The 12,094-nt window shown below is 40.7% G+C and overlaps 1 protein-coding gene across 1 annotated transcript in view; it reads right to left on the bottom strand.

The window, feature by feature from the left end:
• CFAP47 (cilia and flagella associated protein 47) overlaps window positions 1-12,094 on the bottom strand; it is a 773,444-nt gene that overhangs the window by 727,318 nt on the left and 34,032 nt on the right. The window contains exons 4-8 of the mRNA XM_059724382.1: window positions 10,955-11,093; window positions 5,626-5,854; window positions 4,984-5,144; window positions 906-1,042; window positions 51-286 (exon numbers count right to left, since the gene is read on the bottom strand). Of these exons, the coding sequence (XP_059580365.1) occupies window positions 51-286; window positions 906-1,042; window positions 4,984-5,144; window positions 5,626-5,854; window positions 10,955-11,093 (902 nt within the window). The remainder of the gene's footprint in view (window positions 1-50; window positions 287-905; window positions 1,043-4,983; window positions 5,145-5,625; window positions 5,855-10,954; window positions 11,094-12,094) is intronic.

Raw genomic sequence — 12,094 nt, 5'->3', positions numbered from 1 at the left:
TTGTTTTTCAAATATAGTATTTATGGAAAAAATATATATTTTTACAATACCTTGTCACATTTTTCTTTTATTTTTCCTTTCCGAGGGCAAATCCTAAAGTGAGCAATTTTGCGGAAACTGTATGTTACTGGAAGCGACTCTGATACATTTTTGAGAGTGCACAGAATCTGTGTGTTTTCACCCATGAAACAGTCCATAAAATTAATAACTGGTCCTGGACTGAAAGTTAATATGACAGGAAGTCCTGAGCCAGTCAAAGCTAATTCCACACAATGAGAAAGATTCCCTGCACAACAGAGTAAAAAAGAAAAGAAATATAAAATATTAACTTGTCAATTCAAGTCATATCGGAGTCTTAAACTACTGCAACCAAAGAATATGTAAATGTATAAAATATCATGATGTTCACGTCTCATCCTTTCTTAGCACTGTATTTCAGATGTTTAAGTGTACACAAACTTAATACGCAATGGAAATGCTTATTCATATAGAATAATACAAAATGGAGAAGAGCTTTTATTTATTAACATCAGGATGAAATGACATTCCAATGGAAAAGACACTAACCTTGGTAAGACCAAATGTTTTTAAAAAAATCTCCTTTTTAATATAATTTAAATATACAATTAAAAATTACATGCTCCTGGCTTTATGGGTATTTGTAACATAAATGATTCAATATTAATTCCCGTCCCTTCATCACAAAGATAGAATTCTGAAAGTCAAAGGTGGCTTTTTCCTTGACCTTGAGTCATTCAGAATATACCTTAACTTAATATATGGGTCTCTACAAAACAAGTACAGATCCCCCTTAAAAGTACTAATCTGAAAATGTGAATAATTAAAAAACTTAAGGGCTAGAGTATTATTTTACATATACATACACTATATTACTGATAACATACTTTTTCTGATTGACCTATCATCACCACTCAGCAACTGCAGAAAGCCATCTGTACTTCCTACAGTCTCAAATCTCAAAAATAGTGCATAATCCTGTCTTGATGGAGATTCCATTGGTCCAGTGTCTCTCTTAAACTGCCTGTAAAATTAACAAATTTTAAATCAAATGCACATGATTATTAAGGAGCAATTTTCATCTCTTAAGTTAGTTTCTCCTTTTACAGTTTGGTATGGTTTACTCTTTTTTTACTACTATATTCTCTACTTTTCAGCAACTGCAATGGCAACAAATTTAAAAAGTACTGTATTTACCTGAATCCAAGACAACTTTGAATATAAGGTGACCTTCCCACCTCAATAATTAGATTTAATCCATGGAAAATTATAAATGTAGCAGCAGAAAGTGAGGGGCAAAGCAAATGAAATGCCTGCCTCTTGAACCCCTGCCCCTTGCCTCCCTGTGCCTACCCCCACCCCCAGTATCTGTCCACCCTGCCACTTGCCCCACCCTCCCATGTTACCCAGATACTGCCTGCCCCTGATCCCATGTCTGTGCCTAGCCCCTAATGCCTGCCCCTCATGCCCCTTACTCCCTTGCCCGATGCACATGCCTAGTCCCTGCCACCCACAGCCTTCCCCAACCAGTGCCTGTCCCCCACTACCCACACCCACTCCCTGCTACTTTCTGCTGCTCTACTCTGCTTTGCTCTGGCTCCAAGAAAATCACCAGCAGTGGTGGCCCCAACCTGGCCCTGCCCTACCCAATCAGGGAGAAGCAGCAACAGCAGTTCTGGACCTGGCCATGTCAGGGCTGAGGCCACAGCAGAAAGTAAGGGAAGGTAGGCAAGTGGGGAGTCGTGGAGGCTGACTGTGAGAAGGCAAGCAACATAGTCTCTCCCACACTCCCCCGGACACATATCCCTTCCTTGCTGCATGAGCCACCCTGGACCAGGGTACACAGTGGCTCAGCTGGGGCTGAAGTCAGAGCTGAGCCACTGCCTGCCCTGGGACAGTACTTGTATCCAAGATTAGGGTTTTTCCCCACCATGTTGTTTGAGTAAATATACTCATCTTGCATTTGAGCACATACAACAAATTTCTTCCCTTTCTGTATATCACAGGCTCAATATCACAGTTTCCCTACTTTAACAATAAGGCTAGGGACAGAAGTTACATGTAAACCAATTTAAGTGATCAGAAACTGGTTTAAACCTGTAACAGAACATAAGTTCAGTGCACATAAACCAGCTTCAAAATGGCCGAAACCGGTTTAAGATAAACCTGGTTGAATGTAGTATCAAACTTAACTGATTTGGGTCAAATCGGTTTATGCAACTTCTGTCCCAGACCCCTTACTGGTTTAAAGTTAAATCAAGAGTCCCCCAGCATCCCAGATGCTTTGCAGCACTGGGCTGTGACCAGAGACAGGGGAATTTAATCCCCACCCTCTGCCCCTCTTTGCCTGAGGCACTGCTTCAGCCAGCGTCTGGCCTTGGGGACTAGCCTGGCAAGGGCTGCTTCCCCGCTACGCCTCCAGGCACAGCTTGGCTGGGGTCCCTACAGGCCTGGGTGGGGGTTTAAACCCCTCCACAATCATACTTAGTTCAGGGGGGCTGGCCACACCCCCCAGGTCAGCTTCCCTCCAGCCTTGCAGCTGCTGCAAATGGAAGGGAGGGCCTGCTCTAGCATCCCAGGGTTCTAACCTGAGCCACTACAAGCATGCACCTGCATTTCTAGAATTAAACATGAATGTCTGTACACTCCAGCTTTTTGACTGCCTGTCCCTAGCCTAAGAGTTAAAAAGAGGTGGACTGGAAACACAGCTCCCTTTCCTCTTCCTGGATTGAGGGAGCACTGTCCCACATAGTGTGACTTCCATTTAGGTAGGCTGTAGCAAAAGCTTCAGTCTACTCATTCCACAGGTTATAAAGGCAACTACCCCAAAACTGTAAAGCATTATCTTGGGTTGGATGCTTGCACAAGTATTAAAAGATTTAAAGAAACCATACTAAAGATTAGTATTATAATAGCAAGAGTTTCCCCTTCAGCCACTCATGCAAGCCTAGATAAATTTGCTTTTAAAGTTGTACACATTACTAAACCAAATAGGACTACTTTGGCATAGTAGTCTGCGATTCCTCAGTTTCCAAATACAACAAAAGACACAGACACATCCATTCTAACATAAGGCTGTAACAAGGTGATTAGTTGCATTAGTCTGAAGACAGGCAGAGGGTAGACCAAGCTGTTCTCCATCCCCACAAGGACTAAAGTAAGTTCAGAAGCATGATCCTTCCTAGGCAGCAACCTACTTTGTCAGATGCCTAAGGGGCCTCAGATGTCTCAAGCAATCAGCAATAATGAGGGGAAGTTGATTGGCTAGATGAGGAAGTGATGAGTAGAGGACTTAGGGGGAGCTTGCATGGGGAGGGAGCATTCCTCCAAGGAGGAAGGCAAATTATAGCGTGAGAACTAGCCCTTGCTTGTGGGTGTTCATTTTGGATTGTTTTATATTTTCTGCTGAGCTCTCTGGTGCAGATTAACCCAAGGCTTTGAAGCTTGTGTTGCTGGGCCCAGAGACAGGTTATGTTGCTAGGACCAGGTTAAAGGTGAATTTATTTTGCATTGCATATGCTTTTGGCTGAGCCCTGTGGAGCAGAAAAAACCAAGGCATTATAGCCTGTGTTGCTGAGCCCAGAGAAAGACTGTGTTGCTGGGACCAAATTAAAGGAGTGGGTTAAAGAGTTCAAGGACTGATTTGAGCCTGGAGATGCTAGGCTAACCCAGTCCCTGCTACAGCATATGATGAAGGTGTTGCCTATGAAACCTTATGCCTCTCTGAACCATGTAGTCTCTAAGCATCCACTGTGTCCCACCTTCTAGCACAACTATGCAAAAAACTCTGCATAAACCAGGTGAAGCCTCTGTTTTTTCAGACCAGCAAGTTCACACTGTTTTAGTAAAATGAAGTTTCTATTCTAAATGAAGCTACCAAACTTAAAATTGAGAGAGTCTCTTAATCATTTTCATATATTCAGTAAGGGAATCAGTTCCCTTGGAGAACTTAATAGCTGCCATTTTGTACAGAAACAGAAAACAAAATCCAACATTCTAGGTGCAGAAAGATATCAGAGAATTATTGAACATTCTATAGCTGAAAACATAATCCTGTTACTAGCATCCCGAAGACAAACTCCTGCGAAACATGAAAATAAAGGCTGGCTTGCACAGGGCATATATGTAGAATTAGGGTGACTGTCCATCCTGGTTGGAAATATGGGACATCTGGGACACTGCCCCCCACCCTGCTTCCTCCCAAGTCAGCAGCATGCTATAGGGAGAGGTGGAGGAGGAGTGGCATGCTGTGACAGGCAGCCTGCCCGGCCACCTTCCAGGGACACCATGCTGCTTCCCTTCCCTCCCAGCCTGCATCCCACACCTGGGGGCAAGCTCCAAAATCTGAGACTGTCTTGGGGAAAAAATGAGAGATGGTCACCCTATGTAGAATACCATATCATTAACTGCTGTCATGACCTATACAATCAATGAAGAAATATAGCAGGAAGTACTAGCATGTATATAAGGAACCTCCTTAATTTAAGAACTTTCCTGGGTGAGAAACTGGGAATAGACAGTGAAAAGGGAATTATATTCTTGCCCTAAAGTAATTTGCCAAAGATTCTCAGTAAAACTTCCAGCCTGCAAAAGTTATTTCCATATGCTGAAGTAAAAAAAGCATGGGTTGAATCACACCCCTTTGCCTAGACTGATATGCAACTACCTTAAGGGGTAAATTAAATAGCAATTAGTAGGTTTTATCTGGCAATTACTCATATGATTAGCTACCTTATTCAAGAAACAAAAGCCCAAAAATTACTGAAGTAATTAAGTTTAAGTTCTATATAGAAGAAATAAGTATTATAAAAAACTAGAATTGATCTGTGATATTGAAAGAAATAATTCTGTGATGTCCAAAATTATATTTGATACATCTAACTGTTGCTGATAGATTTGCTACTATTAATTTGCTATGTCTTTAATTATGTCAATCTCTTAATGTTGGTTGCACTATGTACTTACTTTGGACTAAAATACAGCATAATCACAGTTTTTTGATAAGGCTGCAAGGTTCCTTGATTGGGAATGCAGGAGATTAAACTGCAAACATCTAGTTCTCTTGTTCTATCTAAGAAGTTTATGTCTTGTAAAACAGCATCTGTACTTTTCTGAATATCGGTGCCCTGTAAGATAACACCAGAATATGAAATGTCATTAACAGTCAGTTTCATCCGGGGTTTTGGAGTCTCTCTCACAGCAACAAGAGATCAAAAAAGAAAATGTTCAACTGAAAATGTAATCATATTTATAACTGTAAGCCCTGAGGGCTGAACAATATGAGCCCTTCACCTTCTTTAACAAAGGAAATGTTAGTGATCTCCCTGTAAATAAAGCAAACACACTAGATCATGCAACAAATTATAGCACATATAAAAGTGAAATTACAGTCACTGAAGTTATTTATTATCTGTTGCTTTGATTAACAATGACTAAAACTTTTAATCCCAAAGTAATATTATAGCAGCAGTCCTGTTATTTGGTCTCATCTTTCAGCAGCTGTACTGACCAGGAAAAGTGTGAATACTAGAATATAAAAATACATAGAGAAGAAAAGGGAAAAAAGCAAAATCTTTATACTGAAATGACACAGCACTATTTCCTTACCATCTCTCCTCCAACAGCATCATCTTCCAGCACTGCAACCCAGTTCATGGTCTCTGGGCTTTTATTGCATAGAACTACTTCTTCAGTCTTGGAAGATCCAAAATAGACAGATCCAAAATTAATACATTCCAAAATATTTCCATGAGATGCACCTAATAGTTCAAGAATTTGTTCAACCACAGTAGCTTCAATCCTTAACTCTGTGCTACCACGATCCTGTAATTCCACTCTGTTAAAAGTAGCAAAACAAAAATAAATTATGTGCATGTAATATTTATACAAGAATAATCCATTAATTTCATTGGATCTTTAGGTACCATACTCAAAGCAGAAATTATATCAAACTAGCCAATTTCCCATTAAGAATGACCGGGGGGGGGGGGGGGGAAGAGGAGGAAGGGGGCTGGAATGAAGTGCCGTCATCTAACGTCCCATGCCGCTGCTGTTTTGCCTCTTGCAGGGGCTGAGGTGGGGGAGCCGAGGCCAGCACTGCTCCCCAACCCTCTGTCCAGTCCTCAGCATGGCTTCAGAATCATGGTGGTAATCCCCCATGCTTGGAGCACTCTGATTGGCTGTTTCCATCAGCCAATCAGAGTGTGAATGAAGTGTTACGGACAGACAGACAGACTTAGGCTTTTATAATATTAGAATTAAACTAAATAGAAGGCTTACATCATATAACCTAATTAAACTATCACAAAAATACAGTGCAAAGTAAGTCTTACTCCCTGAATATATTTCTCTACAAAGCCAAAATGAAATATTATATGGGCACTAAAGTCTTTCTGAACAATGCTGACACTTAAAAGGAGTTAGTGGAATTACATTTCACTAAACATATACGTACTTAGACCCCTCTAAAAATCTGTTTGTCTCTACCTACAGAAGCCAGGAACCCCCTTTAAGGAGTACCCCTCTGCAAGACATTGGAGAATTGTCATGTCCACCAACAATAATGTTTTTCTGTGTAAGCATAGCACTATTTTTCCCTCTTAAGTACCATGGTGAGCGAGACCCCCAACCTGTAGTTAGAAAAAATAATTATCTTTTTTTACCATTTACAGTGAGAAACTGGGGCTTACTTACTATATGGTAAATTAAATACTTCAAGATGTTCTATGCCTGCACCCTGTCCATAGGAGTTCATCATATTTTCACCAGTGGTATCTATTACGGATGCCAGTAGTATCTATTATGGGTCAGGCTTATAATTAGCATCACTTTGCCCTCCAAGTCAAAGAGAAATGTTGATCAACCCAAAACAACACTTGGTTTCTTCAGAAAACTCCAAGCTGTGACTTGAGGAATCCATATGCACAGAAAGAATCAGCTATTGAAAAATTAGTAACTGTTATTTCATTTATGTGAATCCAAAAGAAAGAAGCCAAACTCAACAGCGACATATATTTTCTAAGCCTTTGCAAGAAACACAACTTCGTTCCCCGAGGACTAAACATCTACAAGCCCCTGACTACTATACACAACTCCAAATATGCTTCACAGCTATGCAGAAGAACTTCAGAGAAAATTAGAAATCATCTACTTCACCTACTCTACTCCAAAAGAGACCAACTCAGGAAGGATATCACCATATACTACAACAACTTAAAAGACAGAAATCCACGCATTTTCCCTGACAATATACAATGGATACAAAGAGACTACGAAAAACTTTCTACAGCATTCATCCTACATAAAAAGAAGAAATGGAACAAATTATTCCAAGAACAAGCTCCCCAGCCACAAAACAACCATCAGAGGAACAACACCAACACCTTACAACATTCCAACCTCAGACTTGATAAAACTGAAAGCAGCAACCAACCCACAAATATTATCAATCTCTCCACACACACGCTTACCAAAACTGAAAAATCTGTCCTTTCTAAAGGCCTAAATTTCTGTTCAGAAAAATACCCTAATAAAATACTTCAATGTGGAGAACTAGAAGAATTCTTCCAATGCCTCAGCCTCAAAGAATATTTCCATGACCAAACTGAACCCATTCCCAACAACAACTCATCCTCTGACAACATTCAGGAAAAGATCAACGCCAAAAAGCCCAAAAAAACATGAGATTGGACACCTCACAGTGGACGAAACCCTAACCTTGACCGCTACATTGACTGCTTCAGGGAAAGAATGAACATAATCAGCAACACACGCCACCACAACAACCTCTCTCTACCAGAGAAAAAGGCCATAGAATCTCTAAGATGTAACCACCAAATAGTAATAAAACCAGCAGATAAAGGAGGAGCCATAGTCATCCTAAACCGTGAAGATTACATAAAGGAAGCCAACAGACAGCTCTCTGACACCACCTACTACAAAGAACTACAAGAAGATCCTACTCCCCTTTTCACCAAAAAACTCAACAATACCATCAAATCATTTCCACCAAGATTACAAGGAAAATTACAGACCTTGATCCCTCCGCTACCTAACCTGGGGGCTTTTTACATGCTCCCTAAAATCCACAAACAAGGGAACCCTGGCAGACCTATCATATCCAACCATGGGACCCTAACTGAGGAAATATCAGGTTTCATTGAATCAATCCTAAAACGGTCCGTCACCCACAGAGCAAGTTTTGTACAAGACACTACAGACTTTCGACAGAAACTTAAAAACATAGACCACCATCCCAGCAACACACTCCTAGCCACCATGGACGTTACCAGCCTATATACCAACATCCCACACCAGGATGGCATCCAAGCCTGCCTTACACATCTACAGGAACAAGATTACAAATTAGAATACAGACCCAAAGATATTACTGACCTTATACACTTCATCCTCACACACAACAATTTCACTTTTAACAATCAACATTTCCTCCAGATGATGGGAACAGCTATGGGAGCTAAAATGGCCCCACAGTATGCCAACCTTTTTATAAGCCACCTGGAAGAAGACTTCCTCAAGAACTGCACCATCAAACCCTTGCTATACTTAAGATATATCGATGACATCTTCATCATTTGGACTGAAAACTTACAATCTCTGATTGAGTTCCATCAGAAATTCAACAATCACCATCCCTCCATCCAACTTTCTCTAGAATACTCCAGCACCAGCATCTCCTTTTTAGACACGATGATCAGTATCCAGTATGATAAAATACAGACCATGTTATACAAGAAACCCACAGACCAACATACATATCTGCACAGAACCAGCAATTACCCTAAACACACCAAAAAAGCTGTGATATACAGCCAAACCATCAGATACCACCAAATTTGTACTGAAGAGAACACCCGGGATTGCCACCTCACCAATCTTAAAAAGGCTTTCACCCAACAAGTACACTCCTCCAGAGAGAGAGACATCACGTTTGAAAGAACCACTCAGATACCATGTGAAAAATTGCTGCAATACAGAAGAAAACCCTGCACAAATCGCACACTGCTGGTTATGACATATCATCCCTCCCTTGAACCCATACAGAAAATCCTCAAACAACTGCAACCCAGACTAGAAAGAGACCCTATTCTTAAAGTGATCTCCCCAGAACCACCCATCCTAGCCTTCAAACTGGTTACCCTTAAAGTTGCTACCCTACAAAAATTGCTTAGAGCAGTGATGACCAAGATGCAGCCTGTGGGCCAGATCCAGACCACAGAGCTGTTTCACCCAGCCCCTGGGTCTCACTATGTTTCCATAAATTTGTTGGTGGAGGAGAGGAAGCAGCCAGCACCTGCCCCTTCTCCCTAGCTCTCTGCATCTTCCCCAGACCAGAGTGATCCTGGTTTTGGAAAGGCATGGAATACAGTAGCTGCTCTCCCTTAATTGCAGTGCCCAGCAATGCAATCACAGTCCTGCCATCCAGCTGGCAGTTCCCAGTTTGGGGAAGAGGCTGAGGAGCAGCGACTGCTGCTCCCTTCCTCTCCTTGACTGGTCCAAGAGGGGAGAAGCAGCAAAGCAAAGCCCCAACCCATTCCCTAAAATGGGCAGTCCCAAGTTTGGGGAAGAGTCAGGGAGCAAAGGGTGCTGCTCCCCTCCCCTTTCACACCAGACTGGTAGGGGAGCATGCAGGCACTCATTTTTTAAAGAAGTTCTTTCACAAAGGAGATCTTCCAGGTTGCCACTGGGAGTTTCTAATGGGAGAGCAGAACTTTTTCTGGTAAAAGTATAACACCTGTAGGTGGCCACTAAAATTGTTCCAACTCCATACCATTGGGCCGTCAGAAAGAACCAACTTGTGAATGAAGCTTCCTGCTCTTTATACCTTAGGGAAGAGGAGATCAAGGCCATGCATGCAGCACATAGTAGACACTGTTGGTAAAAATGTTACAAACTCCTAGGCAGAGAGTGAATGTGCACTATGAGTGGGACCAACAGGGCCAGAAGTAGAACAGGACATTTTTGCTCTAACCAAGTGTTATCATTTAAGCAACTTTTTATGACTCTAGAAATGTAGCATTGGAAGGAACTTCTGAGTTCATCCAGTCAACTTCCCTGCTATTGCAGGTACCATATCATATAATTCCTATATTGACAAAGAAACCATTAATAAAGGAAAGAGCTACAAGAAGTGTTATTTAAACATATTTTTGTTTTGAAGGATCCTGCCAGGGAATTTCTGCCAGAGAGATTCCCTGCACTTAAAGCAGGAAATACCAGTGGAACCTATAACAACTTTCAGGTCAGTTGTTTTGGGTTTTTTTAATACTGTACATACACCATTCATTAACTACTGTATTCAAAACAAAAAGGCAAGTCCTCCAACCACCTCAACTGGGAAAGAGAAACTGAGGTTTTAGAATACAGGCACTCCTCACTTAACGACTGAGTTCCGTTCCTGCGACTAGGTCGTTAAGCGAACTGGTCGATAAGCGAGGAGCTGCCCCTTGATACTGCGTGCCTTGGCTTGAGACGCAGCGCTGCCATTTCCACAATACGTTTTGTACAATACCAACTGCTCGGAGAGCTGGTCGTAAGTCCGTGCAGTTGTTAAACAGGTAGGTCGTTAAGTGAGGAGTACCTGTATACATATCCCTGGACAACAAAATGCTTGGCTTGATGATATACAAGCTGTCCCTGCCCTTACTGTTTAAAAAGATTCTACAGCAGTGTGGCAAGGCATATTATTTCTACAACGTTCCTATGTGGAGGTAATTTCATTAGTGAAACCAGTAATGAAAAGGACAAGACTGAACACAATAACTAATGTGTAAGAACTAAATTTCTTCTAATGTATTGTTTTAGCTATTTTGGATTTGAATGAGCATATCTATATTGAAGAGATTTTATAATTAATACAAGACACCAAAAGAAAATGCAGACATTCAGACTTCATGCTGTTGTACTCTTCACTTACATTGCCTCTTCCCTAATTATTCTGGGTATGTCTGTGCATATATCCACTTTAACCAAATGCACTGCTTTGGGTTCCACCACTCCACTGGTAGGTAGAATGTTAAGAGGGACGCTTCCACTATACGTTATTTTAAATGCACCTACAAGAAATTCAATGTTTTAAATTACACTGTACACATAATGGAAGATCAGATAACACTCTATACACAGAATAATCCAAAGGCATGATGGAAAGGTTCATAAACAGTAAACTGCACAAACTAATTTAAACAATGATTGTACTTCTACAAAAGCAAAGGTAACATTACAAAAAATATTAATACAAGATTCAAGATACATGCTTTTCTGGCCTTCTTTAAATACTCATGCCCAATGCTGCTGTGCAAACTTATAATTTTAACAGATCTGGTCCTGACATGCTAAACCAAACTGATCACAAAACAGTTAAATAGTTGCTAGTGAAATTTTGTAAATCATGTAAATTCTAGAAACACAACTCTAGGCCACAGAAGTAGTCTAAGAGCTAAAAACAAAACCGAATATATAGCTATTGTCTCCTTACATAAAACTGATAGTTTTCACGACTGTGTGTGTATGCAATACAGTTTACCACAGGAGAGAATAATCTTATCCTGAATGTAAGATATATTTTCAAAAATTAAAAACAATTTGAACAATAGGATCAATGAATGATTTTGTTCCATATACCAGCAACATACTGTCTGCTGATATCCCACACATATCAATTTTTTTAATTCACTATCTATAAAAGCATGTACTATAGATAACATATAAGCTTTCAGTTTACATGATATATGATCTTTAACATGATGCAGGACCAAAAAAATCTTAAGTACTCAGGCTGTATGAGAATTAAATGCCAATTGTTAAAAGATGTCACATCTACACTCTCAATCAGAGGCTAATGTGAAGCTCCTCCAGCCAGCATAACTATAGTATATAGATGCTATCCCTCAATGATACTTGTAGGGAACCCTGAGGCTCTCAGCATACAAAAAAATCACAGATTCAATAGTTCCACCCTGGCCTGTTCTCATTATTACCCTGTGTACCAGCCACTTCTATACACCCAATCCTGCATCAATAGGTCACCATACAAGACTTCTGTATGGAATTTAAG

The sequence above is a fragment of the Alligator mississippiensis genome, chromosome 1 (assembly GCF_030867095.1).
Source record: "Alligator mississippiensis isolate rAllMis1 chromosome 1, rAllMis1, whole genome shotgun sequence".
In the NCBI taxonomy this organism is placed as follows: Eukaryota; Metazoa; Chordata; order Crocodylia; family Alligatoridae; genus Alligator; species Alligator mississippiensis.
The sequence above is the reverse complement of the archived record's forward strand: the minus strand, read 5'-3'. Positions and strand labels throughout refer to the sequence as shown.